Source organism: Folsomia candida, unplaced genomic scaffold, assembly GCF_002217175.1.
Source record: "Folsomia candida strain VU population unplaced genomic scaffold, ASM221717v1 Fcan01_Sc005, whole genome shotgun sequence".
Lineage (NCBI taxonomy): Eukaryota > Metazoa > Arthropoda > Collembola > Entomobryomorpha > Isotomidae > Folsomia > Folsomia candida.
Window position 1 is genome coordinate 5,469,035 of NW_019091197.1, and position 27,594 is coordinate 5,496,628.

The 27,594-nt window shown below is 36.9% G+C and overlaps 7 protein-coding genes, 1 long non-coding RNA gene and 1 other non-coding gene across 15 annotated transcripts; 6 read left to right on the top strand and 3 right to left on the bottom strand.

The window, feature by feature from the left end:
- Positions 1-770: 770 nt before the first annotated feature.
- Positions 771-889, bottom strand: LOC118435975. Its single transcript, XR_004835091.1, has one exon. It is a non-coding gene; the product is annotated as a 5S ribosomal RNA (ribosomal RNA).
- A 2,578-nt stretch (positions 890-3,467) lies between these two features.
- On the bottom strand, positions 3,468-5,120 carry LOC110850198. Its single transcript, XM_022097667.2, has 5 exons — positions 4,579-5,120; positions 4,354-4,500; positions 4,044-4,193; positions 3,774-3,941; positions 3,468-3,679 (listed from the first exon to the last, which is right to left on the bottom strand). The coding sequence occupies exons 1-5, from the start codon at positions 4,627-4,629 to the stop codon at positions 3,575-3,577; spliced, it is 621 nt and encodes a 206-aa protein (XP_021953359.1). The 5' UTR covers positions 4,630-5,120; the 3' UTR covers positions 3,468-3,574.
- A 552-nt stretch (positions 5,121-5,672) lies between these two features.
- Positions 5,673-9,847, top strand: LOC110849743. The gene is made up of 6 exons (XM_022097181.2): positions 5,673-5,964; positions 6,209-6,469; positions 6,537-6,737; positions 8,972-9,157; positions 9,240-9,392; positions 9,463-9,847. Exons 1-6 carry the CDS (start codon positions 5,962-5,964, stop codon positions 9,577-9,579), a joined length of 921 nt encoding a protein of 306 aa, XP_021952873.1. The 5' UTR covers positions 5,673-5,961; the 3' UTR covers positions 9,580-9,847.
- LOC118435549 lies at positions 7,040-8,531 on the top strand. Its single transcript, XR_004834849.1, has 2 exons — positions 7,040-7,157; positions 7,263-8,531. It is a non-coding gene; the product is annotated as an uncharacterized LOC118435549 (long non-coding RNA).
- A 294-nt stretch (positions 9,848-10,141) lies between the features above and the next one.
- LOC110850054 lies at positions 10,142-11,909 on the top strand. Of its 2 annotated transcripts, none has more exons than XM_022097538.2 (6): positions 10,142-10,395; positions 10,465-10,719; positions 10,790-10,942; positions 11,013-11,354; positions 11,435-11,587; positions 11,676-11,909. In XM_022097538.2, exons 2-6 carry the CDS (start codon positions 10,591-10,593, stop codon positions 11,790-11,792), a joined length of 894 nt encoding a protein of 297 aa, XP_021953230.1. In that variant the 5' UTR covers positions 10,142-10,395; positions 10,465-10,590; the 3' UTR covers positions 11,793-11,909. The 2 variants fall into 2 exon arrangements, with proteins under 2 accessions (XP_021953230.1, XP_035707639.1); XM_035851746.1 differs by having other exon boundaries at positions 10,148-10,395; positions 10,465-10,749; positions 10,905-10,942.
- A 474-nt stretch (positions 11,910-12,383) lies between these two features.
- Positions 12,384-14,670, top strand: LOC110849708. Its single transcript, XM_022097144.2, has 6 exons — positions 12,384-12,877; positions 12,962-13,216; positions 13,289-13,453; positions 13,540-13,878; positions 13,960-14,121; positions 14,204-14,670. The coding sequence occupies exons 1-6, from the start codon at positions 12,875-12,877 to the stop codon at positions 14,324-14,326; spliced, it is 1,047 nt and encodes a 348-aa protein (XP_021952836.1). The 5' UTR covers positions 12,384-12,874; the 3' UTR covers positions 14,327-14,670.
- A 22-nt stretch (positions 14,671-14,692) lies between these two features.
- LOC110849624 lies at positions 14,693-16,887 on the top strand. Of its 2 annotated transcripts, XM_022097050.2 has the most exons (7): positions 14,693-15,106; positions 15,183-15,256; positions 15,326-15,571; positions 15,652-15,834; positions 15,906-16,175; positions 16,262-16,426; positions 16,494-16,887. In XM_022097050.2, the coding sequence occupies exons 2-7, from the start codon at positions 15,248-15,250 to the stop codon at positions 16,614-16,616; spliced, it is 996 nt and encodes a 331-aa protein (XP_021952742.1). In that variant the 5' UTR covers positions 14,693-15,106; positions 15,183-15,247; the 3' UTR covers positions 16,617-16,887. The 2 variants fall into 2 exon arrangements, with proteins under 2 accessions (XP_021952742.1, XP_035707638.1); XM_035851745.1 differs by having other exon boundaries at positions 14,817-15,256; positions 15,652-15,822.
- Positions 16,869-17,929, bottom strand: LOC110850176 (transcription factor IIIA). The gene is made up of 2 exons (XM_022097652.2): positions 17,584-17,929; positions 16,869-17,469 (listed from the first exon to the last, which is right to left on the bottom strand). The coding sequence occupies exons 1-2, from the start codon at positions 17,748-17,750 to the stop codon at positions 17,148-17,150; spliced, it is 489 nt and encodes a 162-aa protein (XP_021953344.1). The 5' UTR covers positions 17,751-17,929; the 3' UTR covers positions 16,869-17,147.
- A 5,413-nt stretch (positions 17,930-23,342) lies between these two features.
- Positions 23,343-26,060, top strand: LOC110850423 (glycoprotein 3-alpha-L-fucosyltransferase A). Of its 5 annotated transcripts, none has more exons than XM_035852343.1 (6): positions 23,343-23,704; positions 23,784-23,835; positions 23,925-24,343; positions 24,422-24,777; positions 24,847-25,140; positions 25,207-26,060. In XM_035852343.1, the coding sequence occupies exons 3-6, from the start codon at positions 23,954-23,956 to the stop codon at positions 25,553-25,555; spliced, it is 1,389 nt and encodes a 462-aa protein (XP_035708236.1). In that variant the 5' UTR covers positions 23,343-23,704; positions 23,784-23,835; positions 23,925-23,953; the 3' UTR covers positions 25,556-26,060. The 5 variants fall into 5 exon arrangements, with proteins under 5 accessions (XP_035708236.1, XP_035708235.1, XP_035708237.1 ...); XM_035852342.1 differs by having other exon boundaries at positions 23,343-23,638; positions 23,744-23,835; XM_035852344.1 differs by having other exon boundaries at positions 23,343-23,638; positions 23,744-23,817.
- Positions 26,061-27,594: the final 1,534 nt, after the last annotated feature.

A 27,594-nucleotide genomic window follows, 5' to 3' on the forward strand; every position in this document is an offset into this window, starting at 1 on the left:
TCATAAGCTAGCTCCAGTGGCTGGGAATACTGTATGGATTTAAATTTTACAATAAGATGGAGAATTTCTTTAGTGACAAAAATATATTGATCACTTTTTCTTTGAGAAATGTTATCATTCTTTCAATCAAAATTGGGGGGACAATTGCACGATGTCTGTCGTACAAATTTGCTTGGCCTTGTCCTGTAAATTCAGTCCATTGCTGGAGCACGTTCCCAAACATTTTCTTCATTTCCTGTTGTCGAAAATATGTATTACCACACAGATACATAAAATTGGCTTGGAAAAATTAATAAAATATCTCAAGTCACCTCAACTTTATAAATGTACTTCCTTAAATTGTAGATTTTGTAATTTTGTAAAATTCACAACTTAGCTAAACCTGCTACAGTTTCAAATGTTTGTAAAATTTTTACAATATTTCCACAATTATTTACATGGATACATGCAACAATTATAAAATAAAACTTCACAAAGTACTTATTTACCCACGTGTTCTGTATTCTACGCTGAGTTATTTGCCATTCTCAGTTGCAGCTGGTTCTCTGAGCCTCGGAATTCCGAGGTCGAAGTGAGAGAGAACTTTTGTATGGGTATAAAGTACAAGTGTATTTCTATCACACCAAATTAAAATACGACTTGCCGAAATGTAACGATCTATTTACATGACAATAACCCTGCAAACGGAACAAGATGAACATTGCGAACGGTTTCATTAATTTAGTTGCGGATGCGGATACATAGAATCAAAAATCTGCAAAAAAAATAGACGCCAAGGGCACCCGGGATTCCCAAGCGGTCACCCATCCAAGTACTAACCGGGCCCGACGTTGCTTAACTTCAGTGATCGGACGAGAACTGGTGCATTCAACGTGGTATGGCCCTTGACAAAAGAGTAGCGCCTTTCGTGCCCAGATATCGTACAAATTTCAAGGTCATTTGCACACATGCAAGTCAGCACGTGTAGCATGGATACAATTAAAAGTTCAAGCTTTGAACCAATTGGCAAATACTGGGATACATGATGTCATTGGCATTTAGATCATTTTAATTATGTTGCCAAGTATTCCTGTGGTTGTAGACTGCGCTGTGCAAGTTAGATATTTTGATGTGTACTCTATAACATTCTTTGGGGCCATTTTTTTGTCATTCTTTGAGATATTATTGCGAATGTTTCTTTGTAATATCCTCGTAATTGTATATCGTGGAAATATTCTCGTTTTTCATCTCGCTATACAATCTATTATGATTGGATACTAGGATGTATTAATCTAGCGAAATAATAAAAAAAACTGCATTTCGCAAGTTATCTCGTGCATATAGAACGATAGATCCTGTATATAAAACAGATCATTTTCGAAATAAGCATAATACAGCGGCAGAACGTTAAATGTATTTTAGGTTTCATGCACACACAGTAATAAATACCTTGAGTTTTGTAGAAAAATCAAACTTTGCAGATTTATAAAACTGGTAAACAGCGAGCTTGCTAAAAAGTATAATAATGCGATTTCTTCCATATTATCGCCTTGCGTTCGAGTGACCATGTAATACCATAGGATTCGTCGTTCTCCAACTTTGTGCTCAGCAAAGAAGTGAGCTGAGCTCCGGGATCCAAGTAAGGTTTTTGAGCGAAATTGAGACTAGGAGTTTGTACTGCGCAAAGTGAGACGATCGTCAACATGAGACAAGTTGCATGGAAATAGTCATTTGCAGAAATAAATATTTATTATGTTACAAGTTAATTTTACGGATTTTTATGGAGTATGCAACATGTTAATTTTATAATACTTTGCTTATTGTATCTAATTTAACAAGAAGATGATTTAAAATTTATTAATAAAAATTGTTCGAGACTGTAAATTTCGCCAAAGATGTGTATCATAATCACCAAAGATAATCCTTATTTGGTTTCAGCATTCTTTCTCCAAACAAGTTGAAACTACCGTACCGTTCGGATCTACAATAGACAACATGTTTATCAGTGATTTCACATGTTTTTGCTATTAACCAAGTGCTTGAAATCTATTGAACTAACCAAATCAGTCTTGACGATCCGACCCAGTCGCCCAAATTGGACCAAACCAATGAAGGAACGAGCCATAAATGACTAAATTCCCGTCCTCTTGGAAAATCATGTGGTCTCCACGTCCAGCCGTTCGACTCGAAAATTTCGGATTTCCAGCAACATCGTATATGACAAAGTTTCCATCCTTTTGAAATATAGCATGGTTGCCAACTCCGGTCGTATTTGAGGCCCACTTGACCCTGTTCGTGGCATCGTAAATTACAGCGTTGCCATCAAGTTGGAACTCAAACCGACCTCGGGAAACGGTACAAGATGTCAATTTTGGAAATGTGGCGCCAGGATCGTAACGACAATCGGTGACCACTGTGCTAACAATGGTCAGCAAAATAAATCCAGATAAAATGTCTGCCCTCATTGTTTAAAAAGTTAATAATTAAATTGTGGAATAAGTAGTGTTGAATCTCGGGAGATAATTGGACAAAGTGTCGAATGTCAGTGCTATATATTTATATATGTATGAGTGAATGATACAAGATTTCGCAATGTTTTACATAATTGCATTCCAATTTATTATAAAAAATTAATTGTAATTAGTATCTTGGAATAATTAATTGATAGCACCTGTCGATTGAAAGCACTTCAAGCACGTACAATAAATAAATATGACGATCTACAAATAGTCGTTCGTCACGACAAACGCAATTAAACACTTATTTGGGAATAAAAGTGAACGATATTGACATGATGACGATATTATGCTAGGTATGTGCATGTAGTAATTAATGAGATGATACAATTTTCAGTATTAAATCACAACTTAAATACGCATACAAATAAATCAAAAATCTGTTATAGGAGTGCAGTTTGTCTCATTTGTCAAGTTGCAGAATCCTTTCGCCACGTACAAACACCGCATCAAAGTTTCGCCCAAAGAGCTCAGGCACGAGCGATTGAGCTTGAATGCGAATGCATCAGACGCAAGACGCAACCTCATAGACCATTGAAGCTTGCAATTGTCACTCAATTCATTATCGTTGCGTATACATACAACATCTATCATCATGACGATTGAACTCAACTTATGTACATTGGTTGGGTATTGCTTAGAGCCTAAAATTGGTGCATTACCGTTATTTATTAAGAATCTGATTACATAGACATATGCATATCACTTGCAAATAAGTATACCTAAGCAATATGTGACAACTTACCTCCAGCTAGCAATTATTCAATATTAGAAAGTTAAAATATGTAACTTATGCTCTTTCAGAACGGCCAAGACGCATTGGATCGCCGGAGAGGGTGAATTGCCAGGCAAAACGAGACGATTAAAAATATGGGCGTCAGGGTTGAGAGGATCATTATTTTTAATGAAGTTCTTTGTGGCCATGCTAATATGACTACACGAAACCAGTTCGTATTTCAAAAATCGCGAGTATGACTTTTGACAAGCTCAATTGGTGCGATGTTCTTTATTACAGTTAGTAAATTTTGATGAGTTACAGTAAAGCGCTACATAAATTTTTGCCATGGGTTGAAAGGCATTCAACCATCTAACAAACCTCCCATCAGATTACCAAGTGATCCGACCGACCCATTTAATGAATCTGTAACCGCTCCTAACGTTCCTGAAAGTGACCTGACCGTTCCCTGTTGATTTTCGACGGCAAGATATCAATAAAATTTAATAACGACCAGTTTTCTTGGTCAAGTAATTATTATATTAATAATCTTAAGTCATTACCTCCAAAAGATCGGGTGCACCGCCAGCCACACTGCCCAAAATATTGGTAACGCCACCCAGGTTGGCTGACAAGAAGGTCAACGTCCCTTGGAGAGGATTTACCATATCTCTGGGAGAGTTTGGGAGTATGGATTTAAAAATAGTTTGCATCTGTTCGGCAGGTTTGCCCTGTGAATGAAATTTGTATGATTTTTAAATGCGGTTCAGCTTCTGTACATGTATGAAAATTCATGAAAATTTACGATTATAACATTTATAACCACAACTAACCACTTGCGCTGAGGCTTTTTGAAGGATGTCAGGTATCGCTTTGGCCAAAATACCAGTCAATTTTCCACTATTGATGCCTTCGAGTGCCAATTTCGCCGAGGTTTGGACCTCGAGCGGGACATCCTTGTTGGTGGATAGTGGTTGCATTGCCTAATGACGCGATGGAGTAATATTTAAGTATTTATGACTATTTATGACATACGGGAAATAAAATAAAAATATGACATATTTTTTTTTTAAAGTAAGCTTTTTCGATTTATGCATGCATAGAACTTTTCGAATTAAATACATATTTTTTTTTAATACTTGCCTTCGCTAGATCGGTCACCATGCGCTTTGCTGCCATCATTCGATACTGCTTGAGTTGTGCGGGTGTTGCCGATTTCAGCTTTTTTGTTATGATTGCTGCTGCCTTTCCCTTCCCTTGACCTTTTGGTGGTGCAGCTTGGCAGGTCATCTGTCGACAAGGTATTACGTATAAAAGTTGTTTTATATGTGCATAATACTTTGTAAACGAATCATGACGATCTCTCACCTGAAAAACTGCAACAAGAAGGAGAACGTTGATTGCGAGTTTGATACCCATGATGCCAGGAGAAAATCAAGTCCAGGAAAAATTGTTAGAGTGAGATGTTCTCGAAAGCAGGTCCAAATGAATTTATGACCCAGTTTCTACATTTACCTTCAGTATTTATACTTCTTGTCGGAATATGTGTATTTACTAAAACTCATGTAAAGTAATACTAGAGATGTATCAATAAGTTTAATTTTAGACTTCATCGACAATCCTGCTTCCGGATTAGTGAGGACAATTACATATGTATGTGCATAGGTCTGATTGGCCTGCCCCTTCAAATTATATGTCAAGTTCAAGAATGGACGAATTGACAGTTGCGTGCAACATGGATTTGTTTTGCCAATTGGAAAGTGATTATGCAGATGGTTGCATAGAATGAAATATGTTAGAAAAGTATTCTTATTCTCACCCGGAAGGCAACCTGTCTTGAAGAAAATTGATAAACTGTTTGTTTGTTCCAAAAATATTGCGCAAGTACATTATAGAAATTAGACTTATGTACACCTTAAAATATGCTTATGTATCTATCTATATCATACATATACATATACATATATTCATACAATATTGACTTCTTCGTCCATATATTTTTTCTAGTGTGATATCAATAGGAACTAGAAATATGTCAAGAAAAGTAGTTTAAATATGCATTCATTTGATCCTTCCATTTCATAAAGCGATTGTTCTGCCGTAAATAGGTAGGACTTAGGAGTATGTACATATGTCTATAGCTGATATTTATAGGGTTGCGTTAGGATATTCAACGGGAATTAGAAAAATAATTGCCGTTCTGTACAATTAAAGAAGCATGTCGTAACCAATATTTTGTGGGACAGCTCTGTTTTTCTATGAAAAATGATATGAAAAGTATGAGAAGATATGGAAAATGAATATACGCATACGCAAAGTGTGGAAAAGCAGATAGACGAAGCTAATATATTTATGCTAGGATCAAGAAAGAACACATCTCACATTGGATTGGATAAAGGATCGAAATGAGACTTATAGGGTTTGTCTCATCTTACACTCGTATCTTGCCAGACTTCAGTCAATGGCTATGCAAATAAACAAAACGTATGAGCGAACATGTGGTAAACACGGATTCGTCATTTAAAATTTAATTACCAAATTAATTAAGTATTAAGTACATACATAAGTCGGGATTCCCGAACTCGGGAATAATCCTCCCTGCTTATGTACATATTTTCATACTTTATTTTACTTATTTAATTAGTATGTAGGTGTGTATACATCTTATGTTCTTCCCCATCAGTTTGTACTTTCTACATACACAAGTGTTTGGTATTAAATATACAGAAGTGACAGACGAAAAGTGACAAAATGGTAAGAAAATTAGTTGAATTCAATCACTACTATTCGTTCAAGAACATACGCATAATAAACTCAGAGATTATCTGGCATCGCCACAACAACCACCCCCACTGAAATAATACGCTTTTTAACCTTTTCCAAAAGTTAGGGAGACACGGCTCGTATTAATTTCGAACGAACCATTAGTAGTATTGTTATTACTAATTTACTAGCTCAAATTTATATACAGGTTTGTTTATTGTTTCCTCGTTTTCAGTCATCTGTGCCTTTTACGAGGAATATAAACCCGAGGACTTCCTCCGAGGTGCCGATTTTAATCAAGACGGGATTGAAGGGAAATTGTCAGTTTCAAGGGTTGACCTGCCTCTCAGGCCAGAAGGTGATGGTCAACGTCGGTGTTACGTGGTGGGACGCGTTCGAGATTCATTTTGGGGTGCGGGTGAACCCAGACATTTATACAGTTCAGAGGCAGGCAAAGCCAGGGTTTGCAACCGTAAAACACGATCTCAGGGAGCAGGTACGTAGTGGAATATTGATCATGTCGAAATGAATCATTATTAATAATCATGATTTATTAATTGCAGGTCAAGCAGCTTATTACAGAGTTTCAAGTGCCAAAGCCATTTTTTATCATCTATCTCGTCCGAAGCAGAAAGCCTCCGCGTCCTCGCCAGGATGATATGAGTAGACCGGCGTCGCCTTATATTGAGGCGCCACAACTATCCCCCGCAACGACTGTTTACAGAGAAGAAATTGAAAAGAAAAAGACTGATTCGAACCGGAAGGTAGTTTTTAATTATGATTTTTTTTTTCGACTCAAATAAATTTAGGGAATTTCAACCCTTTATTACATATATTTAAGATTAGTTCGTACAATGAGAATTCCAAACACAACTATTCTAAAAAAAAACGGAATAATCATCATACAAATGCAGCTATAATTAGGCCATGATTTAAAATATGCCGAAAACTTAGAGATATAATTTCGTATTTCATTCATTCACGAAAAACTGAAAGAAATGGCTTTATATGATAAGGAAATAAGAAGATTCAGCCTAACCTGACACCTAAGTTGTTGACATACCCACGACGCCAGGTAATGGGTTGGGATCCTCCCTGGGGCTGTGGGTATGTCAACGCGTCCCTAACCTTACCGATGCCAAGTGCTAGGAAATGACTGAAAATAAAGAACCTTCCCAACCCGGGTACGCTCGCATTTTTTGAAATTTCTATAGGTTCTTTAAAAGAATTTAGGAAAGATGTGCCAAATGCAACTTAATACAAGAAGTAAAATTACATGCTAATTACAGTTTAGTCTCCCACGGCGGTGGATCTTCTTGGGAGGAGGACTTTACTTGTGTCATCAGGGGTAGGAATTAAACACTGCCTCTGACTCACTCTGCTTCATGACCACGTTATTTAGTACAATGACAAGTCAATAAATAATTCTTAGGAAGAGATTTGTAGAATAATACATGCTTATGTAAGAATATTTTAACTACCTGAAGGTGGGAAATTTTATCAAAATATTATTTTAAATTGAGATTAATGTTTATTCTATTGTTGATCATAGTGTATAGTTTATATTTTTTCCATTTTCGATGGAAATTGTCCATCAAAACTTTCCCACCTCGCATGCAAACATGGAATTCAGACAATATTCGTCCGAAAACCATGTGCCTAAAGTGGGACAAATAATCAAAATTGTCCCCAAAGTGATTTAGAAAGTGAACATAGGACTTATATATCGTGCAAAGACCATAATAAATAAATATATTATCGTACTTCATATTTCGAGACCCATTAATCCCTGATCGAGAGACATTAGTCAGGTCTCTGCTGAGAATTTTTGAAATAAAAAGCCAGAGGGGCTGAAAATGGATACATTTAAAATAATGACTAGATTTTATATCTTTAAATGGACAAAAGGGGCAATCCCTACCCTCATGTATGCCCATTGACTCAGCCATTTTTGGCGTTAGACCAGTATTGTGCAAAAGTTTATAAATTACGTCTTTCTCTGGATTACTCACCTCGCTTTTTTGAAGGGTAAGCCAGGCGGAATTATTTAAGGTGTCGAGTGATACCTCAGACCATTTTATTTTTCGCACAATACGAGTACATAGTAAATACTGCTTGGTTTTCACAAAAGATTCAAACTCACCCCCGTTGCCGTATTTTAGGCATCGAAATGTGATACACTCTTGAGATAGTACATAAGTGTCAATAATATTACGCAAAATACTACTCTCACAAGAAATTAACCTTTGAGATGGAAAGCGAGGCATGTTTTGGGAAAAATCGAATCTAATAAAATCCCCAATGGTTTCACACCCCAATTGAATTAAACATGGAAAACTATTATTTTTCAAAAAAATTGAATTACTAAGCGGGATAAGGTGAAAAATATTGTGAGGGATTAGTTCAAAACTGAGACCAAGTATTTGTACATATTTGCAAAAATTGTCATAAAAAGAAGTACAATAATCTGGTTCATTCTTTAGGAGAATGTTGAAAACATTTTTACGTGCAAAGTTACAAAAATACGAGTCGCTCGAATTTAGGACTTTGCATGCAAATACTACACGAAAAGTTGTCATCTGGATAAACGGATGACGCACACCAATCCCCCCATTTGCCAGAGGCAAATAGAGTAGATGGCGTCCCAGCCAACGTTTTGATCCTCTCCAGAGAAAGTTTTCAATTAAGATAGTAATTTCTGTTATAAAAGTTTCCGGGGGGTCAAGAACCTTGAGTACATACCACAGTATTGGGAGAAGGTACGTATTCAAAATTTTAGCCCTTGAAAAAAAACTAACTGCGCAAGTTTTACTGTTATAAAAAGATAACTTCCTACAAAATTTTTCAAACAATAAGGTAAAATTTTGTTCCATGAAGCTTGTATTCCCAAAAAATATACCCAGAATTTTTAACCCATCCTTTCTGGTGGGGAAATTTTTAATTATGAAATTGAAATTTGGTTTAGTTAATTTGACTTGTATTATTTTAATTCTTATAGAGAACTGCTGCTGGCAATTCGGGAAGGTCGTTTGCAGCTACTCGGCCGATGTCACAATTCGAGAAGAATGTTCGATTTGTCAAATCAGGGCGGAAGCATGGACCAGCTACTAATCAAATCTTTTCTCAGACCAACGAAGGTCATAGCCGACCACAGATGATGACGAATTTTCATTATCATAATGAGGTATCAATTAAAATTCAAGATTAGCTTACTGAAAGTGACATTTATTTATTATAATTAGTTGACTAAATTGTGGTGATTACAGCGTGACGAAGAAAGCGATGACGACGCTGGCAGCGATATCACTAGTGCCAGTCAAGACTCGCAAATTGCAGATCTGTACACACTAGGGATTGGTCAGGAATACATCAAGTCGGAGGTTTGTAATAGGGCGATGTCAAACTATACAAATATTCAGGTACTAATTTCCTATACTTTATGCATTGGAAACAATTTTAATCAATAAACTATGTTGCTGATTGGGCTAGTTTTTGAAAATGAGAAATGAGTTGCAACAATTTAAGAAGAATACAGCCCGATGGACCAAATGGTTGACCAGGGCTCCCATTACATCAACCATCTTTCGCGAGCTACTAGATGTCTAATCTCAGAAAGAAGAAAATGACTGCTCTTATTTGTGCTATGTAGAAGAGACTACTAATTTAACAATGAATTAATTATATACCCGTAACTGGCTGTATTCCTTATGTAACGCCACAATTTTCATAGAGTATTATTATTTTTTGGCGATTACTTTCCTTCCGATCAAAAGTGTACAAATTCTACATGACTACATAAACCTTGTTCCGTTATTATAATATACGTTTTTATACCGAAATAATCTAATAAAAATAAAGGACTGTTTAAAATAAATCTAAATTATCCATCCATATTTAATATGTATTTATACAAAATTCAAACTCCTAACATATATAGTCCAATTATCAGAATAGTAACGGTGGTTATATTAGTTCTAATAGTATTCGATTAGGTTTTCTTTTATATTGGTTAAAATAAAGCCGAACCCAAGTTACCCAAGTACTTACTATGAAGTACATACAGATGTATGTAATAAAACTAGTGGAGAAAGAGAGAGAGAGAGGCTGAAAATACGGCGAGGGTACATTTTCATTAACTCTGATTTCGTAAATATGTAAGTGTATATATGTACATATAGATGCATAAGCAGTACATGATCAAATTTTCTAAGAAAAAGCCCATAGCCAGTCGAGTCCTTATGTTTTGCATACATACGTGTGTATGACATCTGTAGCGCAAGAAAGTCCTCAAGTCATGCCCTTGTCATCTGCATAAAACGCTCCAATTATTGGCCAGCTTTACTCTGTTAAACATATATTTTCTAATCGTATTAGTGAAATCTAAGTTTTTTACCGCGCAGAACTCATCAATAAGATAGAATAGTAAGTTAGTTAAATTGTTGTCATTTAAACAATAATACTCAATTTTCTCCATAAATTTATAATATGTAGCTCCGTACCATCCATCCTGCAACGTCGCCAGTATTCCCCATCATAATACGAACAGGGACTACGGGAAAAGTCCTCTTCAAAGGGTTGGAATGTCTTACAGGACAAAGAGCAGTGGTGGATGCTTTTATGACTTGGGATGAAGTTTTTCGCACCAAGTTTGGCGTACATGTTGACGCGAACGAGTACCGCGTACAGCGACAACCCAACAAATATCCGGACGGATACAAAGCAACAAAACATAATCTGAAGGAGAAGGTACACGTGTAGAGAAGGATATCATGCAGAGTATGTACTTAGTTTTGTGTCATCTTTCGTCTCCTCCCAGGTAAAACTGTTGATGCAGGAATATGCACATCCAAAGAGTGTGTTTTCCATCTATTTGATTAAATGGATAAGGCCTGGGGTTTCAATCAGTTCATTAATGCCTAAACTTTCCCCAGAGGTCCAGGTGCAAGGGAAAAGAGTCGGGGTGAAGAAAGTGAGTAATTTTAAATTTATGCAACGGAACGACAAAATGTGGCGTTAACTTAAAAAAATAATACTTTAAGCGCAAGACCATTAAAAATAAGAAGAAGAGGAATAATTCATCATCTTCATTTGTTCCACCGATTTCGGGAGAGAGGTCACAACTGGATCAAGTTCAGGACAAGGAATCTTCCAACCAACTGGAGAGAACTAGTTCAAATTATGTACAAAAGATATTGGACACCACCAGTTCGAAAAGTGTGCAGAACTGGAAGAGGTCTCAAGGAAAGAGCAATAATGAAACAGTTCAAACGCAGCCAGGGTCATCTGGTAATATCAGTAATCGAAATCTGTACCGTGGTCGTACTGACAATAAACTTCCAGAGTTTCGTGAAGCTAGTGGATCACGAGGTCCACGCTTGAAAGTAATTTATAGTGATAATTTATCTTTGTTCTTACATGATTTGTGATGTGCAAACTAATTACGATTTACTCCATTTAACAGGATTATGACTTCAATGACGACGACGCGGGGAGTAATTCCTCCACTGGTAGCCAGGACTCCCAATTGGATGAGTTATTCAAACAGAACGTCCAGCACGACGATGTCAAAACGACGTTCTACAACAAGGCGAACAAACACTATTCAAATACTCAAGTATGTACATACATGGCTTTTGATTTATTTATGACGCCTGAGACTTTATTAAGATTATTAATTACTTGTTTTGACAAATTGTACGCAGTTGCTGAGATTGAGACACGAGATGAGGACACTTAAAGAGAATAGCCGTAAATGGAACAAATGGATTCTTTCGGCTCCCATCACAGCGAACATTATCCGAGAATTGCTTGACATTTAGATTTTATTTATACATTTTATACTAATTTAAAAAATTATCTTAATATTTTTATTTGTGTGCAAATGAATGGGCATACAAAGGATAAAATAAATGTACATGAACAATTTATATCGTAAATTCCTTAAGAAGTTACACATATTTTGCTTCCCAATTTGCTCAAATTGGTTGACAAGTTGACCGAGTTGTTGTAAAGCAGTGCCATAATAAAGTATGGTATATAAACGATATGCATCTTATCTAAACTATAGAATACGAATTCGAAAGATCACCGACATATTTACCCAGCCACACATAAAAATCTATGTCGGTGTATATTTAAATACCAACATAATTTTTCATTTTTTCGGTTCTCAAGTTTTCCTATACTTTTAGTAGATGACATATAGACATACTTACTTACTACAAGTACATTCATATATTCTACTCAAAGCATATATGCTGCACATGAAAATTATTTCAGGGACTGAAATTCAGGGAATTCACAGTGCGGTGGCACCAAAAGTGACAGGTTTTCCATTCCAAGCCAATCACAGAGGAAAATGCATAGCATGCAAAGCAGCCTTATTTGAACCTTAGCACGTGAGGTGAATTCCGTCAGTTTCAGGGTCCAGTGCTGCTCATATTGCTTCTCTGGACTCCGAATACTATAACTAAAACTATCTGAATTAACAATTTCGTGAATAACATAGGTCATCTGAATACTTACAAATCGTGTATGAAAATCATGGAGTGCATGAGTGATGCAGTCGAGTGGAATAAATAGTTTATGTTAATTATGTATGTACTTGTTGGTTGTCACCATATGGGAAGTGTTGTGATCAAAATGTACATATATCATCTGTGCAGTGTCTAATTTTAATTCACAATTCCATTTAAAATTTTAAAAACACTGAACTGAAAATTGCGAAACATAAATTATTATCTGTCTGAAAATCACATTTTTATCCATTCCTGTTTATCTATCCCAAAGTAAATATTTAATTAAATCGTTCACAATTTCAATTTTATCGTTTAATTATTCATTATCTCTGAAAAGTTGGACCAGAGGGTTTGTTGTATTCAGAATTTAAAGTACTAACAATATGGTAAGCACTTTAATAAGTTCCTTTAAAAATAATGGACATATTTAAGTATTAAAGTGTATTTTTATCTTATATACAATTTCATAGGCAGCTGGGGGAAAGCATGCTGCCGTAAATGCGGCGACGGCGACGCTGGTGCCAATCCACATAAAGACGGGATTTGGGGGGAAGAGCAAGTTTCCTGGTCTGGAGGCCTTGTCGGGAGCGAGTGGAACCTTCAATGTGAACTCCACGTGGGCGGATATATTTCAAACCCACTTTGGCGTGACAATCGACTCGGCGCGGTACTCGGTGCAGAGGGAGGCGAGAACTACTATTGTCAAACACGACCCAAGGGAGCAGGTCGTTACATATTATACAAAGTCTGTGAGATGTTGTTCGTTGTAGTTAATTAATTTGTATTTTGCTCTATAGATAAAAGTCCTGCTGAAGGAGTTTAAACAGAATCGAACCCATTTCAACGTCTTTGTCATCCAGAATAAGCGACTTCGCAACGACGAGGAGGGCGAAGTGGTCAGAACTCCACCAGTGCCACCACAGACTTGGACGACGACGAATTCTACTAATCCTATAATACCGGTGCGTTCAACGCACTGCGTTGTTGACCTATGTATTTACATATTTCTTAATTTCTGCAATTGTTCTTACATTTAATTTTGTTCTAGAACAAGATACATAAAAGGGTTGTACCGAAAGTCAAAGATACCGGGAATAAACTTACACCACAAAATGCGACCTCAAGAAATAGTTCTACAGCGACCGGATTTTCCCATAGCTTTCCCGAAAAGAGAGTCGATAGTCTCATCCCATTAAATCGGTATTCGCAACAAAGATCCCCAAATCGAGGGTCAGTCCAGATTGAAGAGAGACATACATTTATTCGAGACACGTATCCACTTCCGGTTATTAACTCGGTACGAAGTCTAGCTCCACTGGCTCCACAGCCACCACGACAGCAGCCTAGAAGCGTGCCAATAAATGGTCCTCCGGGATTAAATCGGGAGGTGATTAAAGCGTGTCGATTCCAAAACATGTTACTCAATTCATAAGCAATACTTGATGATCTGGTACATGTATGCTTACAGGATCAGTATAACATCAACAGGGTCGACGATGATGCTCAGAGTAATCATTCCAATGCCAGCCAAGACTCACAAGTCGAGGATTTGAGAGAAATGGGAATTATAGACGAGGATATCAAATCGACTATTTGCAGAAAGGCACGCAACAACTATTCAAATGTCCAGGTTTGTTATTATGCGATATAATTCAAATGTATAAATGATGAGATGTGTAACTTCTAATGATGATTATTTATGATAAATTTAGTTATTAAAGTTGAAGCATGAAATGGAACAGTTCAAAAAGAAGAATAGTCGGCGTTGGGTGAGATGGACGATGACCGCTCCGATAACAACGCACATTTTCCGAGAACTTTTTAGTATTGACTGAAAGGGTGTGTGTAATGTGTATTTATGTGTATTTATTTAGGATGGATGTGTATAGCGTTATGTCTTTTAGCTGTGTAACACAGTTAAAACTCAGCTCAAAAACAGTCTGTGTTTGAGTTAATTTTATCAAGTGAATTTTACCACGAATTACAAAGCATTTTGTCTAAAAACTGACGTAAATTTATGATATTTTTAGTTGGTCAATTTGTATAAATTTATTTATTTGTAGGAAAATTTGTTTGTACTTCTACCTCAACGTAAATTTTCATGTTCTCGTATGAATCTTGGCCATTGTAAATCAAAAATTATAAAAATACATTCATCTCACGAATTTTCACAACAGCGTACATGTTATATGCAGTAATTTTGCTTTATACTTATTTGAAGAGAAGATCTCTCAACATATATCTGTATAATACGTATGAGGCTGGTGATATATATTTATGCAGGAATTTGGAATTCTGCTTGCTTATGTAATACCCCCGACACATCGTAAATTGAGCTCACGTTACATTGAAGGACAACTAAATACCTATGCAAATTAGAACAATTGACATCCGCGTTCGGTATGTAGAATGATGCAGAGAAAGCAGAAAATTCGTTTTCTTCAATCATTTTCATGCCCTGTACATTCTATCTCAGTCAGTGAACTTGAGGTTAATTATATAATAATGCCAAGATATGTAAATCAACCTAAAGATAAATTTCAAACACACAGTACAAATTCAACCGTCTATTTGGTAACGTCCATCAGTGAAAAGCTAGGCTTTGGGAATTGAAAGTAAAATATCTGTCCTATTGTAATTGTTTAAAAATAGAAAAACCGAATATAAAACTTTTTTGACAATCGTCAACAGAGAGAAGGATCGGTTTTCGCAGTTGCAATTGACCACCAGCAAGTCTCACTTGGTAATTGTTGATCATGAAAGTGGTAAGTAACTCTAGTTCCATCTAAATTTTAACTCAAACTACATAATTAAACTATTAATATATGTCTTAGCTAAAGACCATGTACAACCCCGCCTCTGGAACAAAGGTCGCTTTTGGTATTAGACTTGGGTGGCATGGTAATGCCAGGTTCCACGGTCTGGAAGGCTTATTGGGTCAGACGGCAATTTTTGACGTGAACAAGACTTGGCAAGAAGCTTTCAAGTCGCATTTTGGCGTATCACTTGATCCGATAAAGTACTCGGTGATGCGACTTTGGAGGGACAGCGGTCGGCTGAAACATGACCCGCGGGAACTGGTTGGGCAAATAATTGCAACTTTATTATAATTTTAGAATGATTTCTATGCTCAACCCTTCGTTATTTCAAATATTTGCAGATAAAAGTTATGATGAAAGATTTTGTCAAAGTTCAATCCTCCTTTGTGATTAACATCGTCGAGAATAATAAGACCTTGCAAGCCAACAGAATCAAGGATTGTTCAAAATATTCACAGAAAACGGCCACTCCAAACGGATCGACGATGACACCAAACCCATTCACAGCGGAGGTTGAGATGCGCGTAATTGCTTACACAGTTAATATTGTGACATTTTTCTGCATTAACATTGTTCCTCACAAATTCATTTCTAGAACCAGTTTTACAGTTCCGAAATCGCCAACATACATGGGACAGAGGTATCCACGTACAATGATCATCGCATCTCGACCCTGGTCCAGCACAATTTGTCCGTGGAACAACCTTCGCCTTCATCCATGAGCCACGTGGGCAACCCACCACTTCGGGTGCCACCGACAATAATAAAGATTCGCCGACCGCCAGTGAATGAGGTATATCGTCAAGTCTCAAGGTCCAAAGCGATGTCAAAGACTTCAAAAACTAAGGCCACATCAGCAATTAGTGTAAGTTCGTAAATCTTGGTTAAATACAAATGTATGCTGTCCGTAATTGGAAGTGGGTGGTTTATTTATTGTTATTTAAATACTAGTGTCAACAAAACTCTCACGATGACGATGATGGTGACGCCCGAAGCGATATCACGCGCGCCAGTCAGGACTCACAGATGGAAGACTTACTAGAACTCGGGATTCCGTACGAAGATCTCAAGTCGATCGTTTGCAGAAAGGCGTATAAGAATTTTTCTAATATCCAGGTTAGCTAATTAGTCCACGACGTTTAAACTATGTACAGTACGATTGTGATAATTTTTTGCACTATAGTTTTTACAGGTGAAACAAGAAATGCAACAATTCCGAAAAAGTAATGCGCGACGTTGGGCCCGATGGACAACAACTGCTCCAATAACAACCAACATATTGCGAGAACTATTCCACATTGATTGATGGAAAGTGATCGCTTGTTTAGAACATTTGAATTTTTTGTACCTTATTAGCCAGAATACTTTAAAATAAGGTATACATTTCATTAGTATTGAGTATTGCATAATTAAAGCTAACTTGGCATATCCAACTTTTGAGGATATGTATGTATCTCTATCACTATGGATAAGAAACTCTTATATGCATGTTGATTAATTCATTCCCAAAAATGAATGCATTAATGTATGCTTAAAAGAATTATGACTTCAGAGTAAATAAATACTTAAATATTTAATTTCAATGTTCATCAAACTTTTTTTCTGTACAGATCAAGGCCTTGTTAATCATATTACATGTAAGAATTTCAAATTGTTTTGTCAAGTTGTTTCAAGGATTCATGAAATTTTGTAGGAAGATAAGTAAGTAGTGAAAGACATGCATACATATTGGATTTCACTGCAAGGATCAAAATCCGGACACATGTTGTATTTAAAATTAAAAAAATAACATAGTGCATAGGGTCATGTTAACGCGATGTTTAATCAATTTTTTTTCTTATTCGTGACTGCCAGCATGCTTCCGTAGTTGGGACGGTGTCACGAATTTCTTGTCGCAACCTGGCCAAGTGCAGCAGTGGCGTTTGACGTGGGTCTGTTCATGGCTTCGCAAATTGACCAGTTTTTCGAACGACTTGTGGCAACCGGGTATGGGACAGTTGTAAAAATCTTGGGTGGCATGCCAATGCTTTTTCTCTTTGTGGGCGTAGACTGCCGCCAAGTAGTCGAAGGCGGCGTCGCAATAGGGTTCACCGCAGACGTAATTTTTGTCCTGAAGTTTATGTCCAAATTGATTCTTATGAGTGTTTAATTCTTCTTGGCTGGTGGTATAAAGGATGACAATATTAAGTTTTGGTTGTATCATTTCATTCGTCATTGTTAGTTCTACTGCTAAAAATGCATTTAAAATATTGCTAAAATTCCAAATTACTCACCCTAAAAATCTCTTCTTGCAAACGTAACACTGGTGCCACCGCTCCTTTAGATGTTTGCACAAGTGTCGTTCAATGTTATGGCGAAGGGTGTGATACTCTTTGTCGCAGAAGAAACAAACGTAACGAAGTAGCGTTTTTGTCGACGCTGATGACCATGCTGGATCCATCAAAACTCTCAAAACCCTCTATTAGATACAGACTAAACAGGTAAATAGAATCTATTTAATAAATTCGTAATTGCAACAAATAACTTTATGGATGAGAATAACTTATATTTAAATTGCAAAAAAACCAAATGTATCTGTGATCTGTCAAAGCTCAGTCAGCTCACCACGAGCACGACGATTCGGTACTTTTCTCGCTCAAAAAATAAGGAGCAATACAAGAAATGCTTTTACTACAAAATTATGAGATTACTTCTTTCGAATTAATTTGAAATCAAGTCACAATTCAAATACATATTGGAAAAAATACGCAACCCACGACATAGAAAAAGTTTTCGATAACACAAATCGAAATCATTGTCATTTATTAAAAGCATGAAAAATAGTTCTTCATGCACTGCTCGAAAACGTATTGATGACAGAATTGTCGAACTAAATATTCTGACAGCAAATCTTTGGTCATTACATATTTATTTCACAATGAATACTTATTCCTTGTAGATTAAGAAATATGCATCATCCATTAATATATAAAGTTTCACATTAACACCCGAAAAACACGGTGTTTGAAATACATTTACAAGCATAACGTGTTAGGAACCCTAGGTACCACAATGAAACTGAAAATTACTTATATCGGACTGTCACGCAATTCTAATAAACTAATTCTTTAAAAAAAACTTAGGTGAGGCTTGCTTAAAAGGAGGAAACAAGAGGTTCTCATCGTGTAGTAAAATAATATGCTACATCAATGTTCATCTCATGATTTATAATTTTAGGTGAATACAACAACAAATTATATGCGTTTCGGACCATTTGCCTCGCCGTGGGCCTGATTAATTGTTCCATACAAATACATATATGTATATATATAGTATGTGCGCCATATTGATGGTTGTACCTAAATATACATAAGTTGCAATCTTCGTTACTATTCGATTCTGCTTATACTGATGGCCTACATGAATATATTTCAAAGATAGGTCGAAGTTTTTAAAATTTAGTGTTCTGAAATATAATATTTCATATTATAAACTAACTCAAGCTTCGTGCATTGCATCACCAATAGATTATGGATAACGAAATTATCTAACTAAATTCTGTATCGTTTCATATGAATTATTACTGTATATGTGTATCAAATGCACTGAGCGTTAATAAATTTTCAAGTTATTTTAATTATTTGAATCATAAAATATCCCACGGCGAGGCAAATGGTCCGAAACGCATATAATTTGTTGTTGTATTCACCTAAAATTATAAATCATGAGATGAACATTGATGTAGCATATTATTTTACTACACGATGATAACCTCTTGTTTCCTCCTTTTAAGCAAGCCTCACCTAAGTTTTTTTTAAAGAATTAGTTTATTTTTTTGTTTTTAAGTCTCTTTAAGAATAGATGCCAACTTAAATCTTCATTAGTTCGTTGCATATGCAATTAATTCTCCAGTGGGTGTGGATGCGTGGAACACCAAATTAAATTCCCCTGTCACCCGTGGACTAATAGCCAAGAAATGCATCAACATCATACATATATGAATATATGAATTTTGTGTATGCACACACTTAGAAATCTGGTATAATTGAATTCTAAGTGGTACCTATTGCTTGCAATACGATGACTCCAGCGGTCTAGCTCCGATTTTGACGAAAACACGATAATTATGTATCCTTAGATAAATGATTAAACACGTGTTTCAGGATTTTTCGTAATGCTCAGTTTAAACAAAGTTATGATGGAAAACGTGAAATAAAATTTGCATTTTCATAGTGAAATTTTTCTCACATGGGAGAAAACGAAACATGATTACGTCAGAGCATTAGTTATGAATACCATTTTTGTAGTCATTTCTGAATACCGCTTTTAATACTGGATTTCTAAAAGTGCATATATGTACATACATATTTATATGTTTAGATATTTGCATATGTAAGTGCAGAGCTTACATGTTTCTATTGTGCTGGTTGCTAATAGAAACGAGTATTTGTTATAAGTAATGAAGAAACTTTACAAGTAACGTAACTGGCTGCAGATGCTACCAAGAAAACTTTTTCATTTCTTATCCGATTTCGCTCAGGTTTGTCTTAAATGACGCGTTATAGATTTCCGCACATTAAAACATAGACGAGTCACAACCTTTGCATGGGAAAAGTGAATTTGCCAGTCGTTTGAAAGTTTAAAATCGATTTAAAATGGGTTAAAATAAGATTGTCAAGTCTCTAGACCTGACGGGCATCATCTACCCAGCAAGGTCTGCACGATTGCCTTTTACACCATTTTGATACGATTAGCCGTTTTGCCACAATCTTGAGTGGAATTTTGAGAGGGGGGGTCTGTTTACATACTTAGGCTTCGCCGTAACCATGCATTTTTTCATGTGTTCATGGTTACTATGCCTCACCTAAGAATAAAAAGTGTAAGGTTTCATGAGTCCGTGACAATGGTTCGAAAACAACAAAATCAATATGCAATATGAGACAATAAGTAAATCATGTACCATCCAATTCCAATGTGCTTCAACAACTGAAACCTACTTATTAAAATCTAAACCGTTTACATAAAAATAAGTTAAACTTTCATATTTCGTCATGGTGTACACTAAATCTGTTGTATTTCAGATTGCATTAATCATATCAGCTGAATCTCAAAATACAGACTTGGCATCGATTAGGAATTTTGGAAAGTTATGTATACAATTTTCCTGCTTAGATTTTATAGTAAGCGACAAGTATTCAAAAACCGAACTAACATTGCTGGCTGCAAATCGATCACAGAATTATCAAACTTCAGCAATTCGAATCTTAACCGACGAGCACCGGAAAACTCATTCAATTAATCCACCTCTTAATAATTTAAGGACAATAAGCTGTCGAGATAAATACCAAAATCCTTCAGACTCTGCAATAGCTCTTATCCCATCAGAATTCAAAGATGTGGTGGATTTAACCGTTTCAGTCAAAGGCAGAGAAATAATTTTAATTTTCATAAGACTACACAAATTAGCAATGTATAATAATATAGTCTTAAACCTGAGACAACATTCCAGTACTTTATTCGCCAATGCGTCCCCATTACTCCTCCTTTATTACAACGAGACCATTCAAATTGTCTGCTATTTGTGCCTTTATCATGACAGACTTCTCCCAATTTTGCCCCCCGTAAAAAACAGCGGTTATCTCACAAGATTGCATCGCAACCTAAACATTCTCAACGGCAGAGGAAATGTTGGATATCTTAATTCCGTCACTGGTTTCTGGATACCGCCACGTCAACAAGTAGAGATGAATCCGAGGGTTGCAAATTGCGAAAAATTTATCGACTTTGAACCGATGTGCAGACCGATGATGGTTTTTGGAAAGATTTTTCAGGACAGGATGAACATTACTTTGACAGGTGAACAACACGGCATGCAGTATATTTATTTAGAATGCAGTTATCAGACAAAACAAGTGGTAATTAATTTTGTTTAACAGAGATAAATTCTTGTCTCTCGCCACCGCATGCTCCTCTACTAATTTGCGAAAAAAGTCTTGATAGAAATGTTAACTTCACATCCTCCGACGCATTCAGCGGTCTGGCCCAGCCCACAATGTCTCTTGTCTATTGCGTCAACCAGCCAAAATACCAACTACCCTCCTGGCTCTTCCTGTTTTCTCCAATGGACATTTGGACGTGGTTATCAATTTCCTTGGCAGCCTTAGTTTTTGCATTTCTTGGTAAAAGCGCATCCTTCTTCCTTGAAACATTCATGTTCATCGTCTACAAACCGATCCGTGTCGAGTCCTGGAGTAAAGTAGCATTCGTTTCGCTAAGCATCTTATCATTTGTGAGCTACGGGTATGAAGGGTATGTAACGACCGATTTTACCGCTCCCCTTTTGCCGTACATTCACAGGAGGGTTAGAGACGCGAGAAATGCTGGAATCCGACTCGTCATTCCAGACATGATTTACTTTCCTTTGATAGAGAACATTTTTGGTAAGGCTTTTTCATATATTGTGCAATGAAATTATGTATAATAATCCCCACTTTGCAACGCCAGGGGACAGCTATACACGGATCATGACCCTCCCATTTACCCCCCACGATGTTGTCGTTACTCCAGAAATCAACCCTCTTACAGGAGGAATTTTCAACCCTGGTTGGTACTCCATCCTATCCAGGCAACTTGGATGCGTTGGAATATACGAGACAGAAGTGCGTCACTTTAAAATGGCTGGATTGAAGTTGAAATGTCAGTCCGTTTCCTGCTATGTAATTGAGGAGCCCTTTTCCACGTTCACCGTCCATTACTACTCCTACTCATTGTTGGGGGAGGCATTTCGAAAATTCAAGCTGTGGGAGATGGAGGCGTCCCTCTATAATTATTGGAATGACCGGATGTGGCACCACAAGACGAGACGATTGGCCAAACAGCAGTATAAAAATAATTGTGGAGACAATTCCGTAGGAAACGGTACCACCACGACGATTGCTACCGGAGACAACTTTCAAAAGATGAGCATATTTTCTCCCTTTGGTATTTCAATATTGTATTGGATGTCTTTCACGCTGGTCAGTATTGCAGTGCTTGGGGTAGAGCGTTATTACACATTTTATAGCAGATGTGAGTATAACTTTGCGAAGAGGAAGAATTCTGTGGTCTCGATATTGGGAAGGAAATGCGTTGTGATAAAATTTATGGGATGCAGTAAGTGATGGGCATGTAAAAAAATATGATTAGAATTTAGTATTGGCGGAAATAACCAGATTTGTACATGCATTTAAATACGTAAATATTATCTACTTTACATAAAATATTGTAAAATAAGTTGTTTAATGCCAAACAATTATTCAATTGAAGCGACATGAACATTTTATTTCCTTCAGTATCATTTTATAGTCTGTTGGCTCTTATAAGACAAAATTGAACAAATTGATAAATTTACAGTGATTAAAACACGAATATTCAGGAATAACAATTTCTCAATCACCATGAATCCAACTGCGGGGGCTGTTAGCCATGACCGATCAACCTCCAATGAAACTTTTTTTAACTCTCCAAGCTCGTTAGGCAGAGCAATTTCCATGTCTTGCACTGTCTCAAATTGAGATCAGCAAAAATAAAATCAGGCTGGATTTTGGTAGAAAAAAAGATAGATTTTTAATTTCGATATCAGCATATTCTACAAGTCTAAATTTCCTCATAAATTTGTATTGATCATAGTTCTATTATAATTATTTATGAGTATAATATAATATAATATGTAGTAGTATAAATTGTAAACCTCTAAATATCTATGTATGCAAATATTTTCTTATGCAAGTTTATGAAGCCGTCGCAACTTCGGATCCGAATTAAATAGGTAGTATAAGGTAATATAATGCATAATACTTATACATGCATATGTATAAGTGTACCTTTCTAATAATGCACGTAATTCGCCTGATGAAGATGACAGTTCAGTAAAATCAAATATTATCTCCGACTGCCACAGAGATGTCTAAAATAATAAACAAATGTGAAAATAAGGTTATGCATGCCATGTTTGCCAAATTGAACGATCGATACCCACATCTGCTTTTTTATCAGTCACCGAGATAAGAAAATATGCACATAAATACATGCACACCTCGTCAAGTCGTCACTCATCGTTGCCAATCCAATATTCTGAACAACGCCAATATTTTAAATCCAAAATACGCAGTTAGATAGTAAAAAATAACTTTGTACGTTGTCACTGCATTCAAATTTGCAGAAAATTGGCAAACATAATGGAAAACTTCTTCCGTTTAATGTTGTGGCATACTTATTATAACATACATTCATAAAATATGGAAAGTGAGGTAATCGTAAGAAATGAAGAAGTAGAGTGATGACGGAAAATTTGTCGTTGTGCCCGACCGTGTAAGCATGGTTATTAAAAAAATACCACCACAACGCCAGTTCCTGGTCATCTGTAGCAACTTCATGGTCTGATTTGTCGATATTTTTATTTTGTAAAATTCTCAGGGCAATATAAACCACATTTGTGATTATTTTCACAAAAAAGGAGGCGAAAAAACTTACCGGTCCCGCAAAGCCAGGTGAATTTGAAACGCAAAGTGTGTACAGATATTTGAATTTCTGCATGTATTTATGTACAATTACCAAAAGATAGGCTTCACTAAAGCTTAACTAATTTGTTTTCCAGTTTTTTTTTTACATATCTCGTGCTGAACAATGAGATTCGTCCACTTTTTTCGAGGATGCATCAGGAATTTGTTCATTTCCCTTACCTCGCCTCCAAGTTGTTGGCGGACCACTAACTGTATAATTAACAAGAAAATTCATCGTTCTTGGAAACAATGTTTTTTTATTCTCATATTCGCCACTATTTTCACCTATGGTTTCCTTTACATCTTCGCCCTTGCTTTCACCGCCTCCTGGACAATGGCGTTGCCCTTCTCGTCATCATCCATCGCTTATCTGAACAGCAAAGCAAGACAAGAGGTGTCGAATCTTGTAGAGCAGACGCCATATCTCTGGAGACAGGTCAACTACACGGTAAAGGAGAGAATTCAGGCACAACAAGACTGGGTGGTTGGGTTGTCTAAGATAGCGGATATTCAGGTCAGTTATTTGATAATGTGTTAAGTACATGTGTCAAAATTATGAAACTCACAAGTTCATTATTTTGTTACTATACAGCCCAAGAAAATTGTGATTGAGATGCCATCCGGCTACTTTTATTTCACTGGAGGTGGTCTTCGTTGTCCGTACGCTCCCAAATTCGAGTCTCGCTGCTCCGTGGAGGAGATGACCTCAACCCGCTGGTGGTTCGGCCTTGGACCTTGGCGCTACTTTTTTGGGCTGGAGGCGGATGCCGTGGTCACGATTCATAACGAAGATTTTCGCCCCACGTTCAAGGTTCCGACGGGGATGCGACAAGTGTTTTACATTTTAGAGCCGCCCCAAAAGTGGGGCCCGGGGAGGGCACCGTTAGGCTATAACGACGCCTTATTAGCGAGCTATTGGCGGGGCTCGGACATTCCCATTCCGTACAGGTTAGTGAAATATGAATTAATGTGGGGTCAGGATTTCAATAAGTTTGAATTTGAACATTCATCTTGCAGGCAATGGATTCCGGGAAAAGACTCACGACAAGAACAGCGTCCTATAAATAAACGTCGCCTGGTTGCCGCCATGATATCCAATTGCTGGTCGAAAGGTCGTCTCAAGTATATAAAATACCTCCAGCAGTTCATCCCTGTCGATGTGTACGGCTCGTGTGGCTCCTTCTCTTGCGCCAAGTCCAACTACTCTGGATGTCTCGCAGCGATCGGACAGCAGTACAAGTTCTTCTTGTCCTTTGAGAATAATAAGTGTGAGGATTACATCACGGAGAAATTTTTTGAAAATGCACTCAAGTAAGACATCTTCATATTGAGGGGATAAGTTACATAAATGAATGTTTGTCCATTCTTCTTATTTAGTTACGATATGGTGCCAGTCGTCTTTGGTGCGAGACCCAGCGATTACGCAGAGGCAGGCCCACCTTCCTCCTTTATCGCAGTGGACAACTACCGTAGTCCTCGTGACCTCGCTGATTATCTCCTCCACTTGGATAAGAACGACGACAAGTATGCAGAATATTTCGCCTGGCGTAAGGAAAACGGAGAGATATCGACTGGAGCCCACGCCGACTTTTTCTGTCGTCTCTGTGGACTCCTTCACTATGCAGATTACATTCCTCCTCCCTCGTGGGGTGGTGCTAGCGTCACCTGGGCCTCGGTGAACAAATGTCTTGGAAAAGATTCCGTAGAGCCGTGGCCTACTGAATAGACAATCATCTTTGGTAGGCAACAGTTCGTTGCCACCGTAAAAGAAAGTAGAAATTCACAGAAAAAGGCCACAGACAAATATCAGTAAAAGTCCCTATAATGTTACTAATTGCCCTAGTAGCTCAGAGGTCAGAGCACTTGACATGAATTCAAGGGAGCCGTGGTTCGATTCCCGGCTGGGTAACAATTTTTGGCATTATTCGGGATTTACGTATTTGATTTCTAAAGAAAATCATATATTTTTTATATTGCTATTTTAGTTACATAAACGTTTATTGGAAAAAATAATATTTAATAAATTGATTTATACAGTTACGTGATTTAAATTAAAGTACTATTTTGTTCATCTGGCTACGGACAAGATATGTACATTTATACATCAGGAAGCTGGTTAATTTAATATTATGTTAGTTTGTTTCTCCGTTGTTTATAAAAAATAAGAAGGAGTATTCAAATATTTGTATAACCAAATTATGATGACCAATAAGACCTGAAGACAATTTTGACCGTTCCATTGTTAAGCGAACCATGGTGGGTGCTATATACTGTGCATCCATGCATATTTATCAGAACACATTTTCATCAGTATGCACATTTGCACCAGTATTTATTTGTCGTCAGCAAAGGATGAATGTTGACAAAGTTGAAATTGTGACTAAATAATATCATTTCATGCACAAGTCAGCTCTCGATCTCTTCGTCAGGGTGGTCCATCTCGATGTTTGTTTAGCCGATTCCACAGTAACGTCTGTAACCGCAGTGACCAAATCCGTAGTCGTAATAATAATGCCTCTTCCTCCGGTTGCGACTTGGAGCACTTTCGGCTGGCTGCTCGAGCTCTGGAAATTTTTAAGAAATCTTTAATTCAATTTTCTGATGGACAAGATAAAATCTTTCGTTCGGGAAGAACGTGACATGCGTTTGATGTGCTTTTGTACTATCGCGGATTGGTAATAAGAAATTAGCTGTAGTTTTGTAAGCTTACCCTCATCTCCATACGGGTATGGGATTGGTTCAGGATGGGCCGACACGGGCATTGCCAGGAAGCAAATTCCCAGCAGGGTGCCGAAAAGCAGGCAAACCGAGACAGTTTTGGAAACCATATTGATTCTTCAAGCTTTGTCAAGTTGTGAGTGATTTTATGCTGGTAAATTCACCTATTTTATATGGCCCTCATTGTTACTTAATGCTTGTGTTGAAGGACATTTTTAATTTCTAAATTGAACTTATCTACGGAAGTTTGAAATCAAGGTTGCTCGACGTATTGAGACACAAAGTATTAAAATTTCCAATTGTTTTTGAACATATGTAAAATGAAATTTGAATGAAGAAATGGACCTTTAATTAATTACAACGGATGAGTTGATTATGCAATTTTTGAAACAATTAAAAACTTTTATTTTTCAATTATCTAATTGTGAAATGGTACATGTTTTACATTCCCATTGATTTCTACTCCTCGGTGACCAAATCGAAACATTAAATTGAATTAAACTTTTCAGATCGTTATATGCACAACCAGGATAACACGTAGAAAAATTAGAGTTCTTCAATTATGACATTCCTGCACTTATTGTTGTAACAATAATAATCTCACCGTATTCTTAATGCAAAAACTCACCATTACAAAAGGGGTCAAGATATCGATAAAACAATTGCCAAACCTGATCTTCATTGGCGGTGTACCTTTCACCATTTTCACGAACAGTTTTGTCGTCAACTTTCCATCCATGTGACACCTGCTCAAAGTTTCCAGCAGCATTTTGGACCTCTTATTTAGCACTCCGCACAATGTTCCAAACAACAAGATGACCACTGTGCTCTCCACGGTGAGAACGAGGAATATGAAATGTCCAAAACTGGCTGATCCCTGTGTTATGCAGAAAAATGCGCCGATTGTATTGCCAAATGTGCAAATTAAAAATATTCCGGGTAGAAATAAGTTTCTGAAACAGGTATTAATTTGTGCCTCCAATATTTTTAGATGCGTCAGTCTGTCCAATATTTTCTTGTAAGTTGTGCCCAGTTTCAATAGTGAGA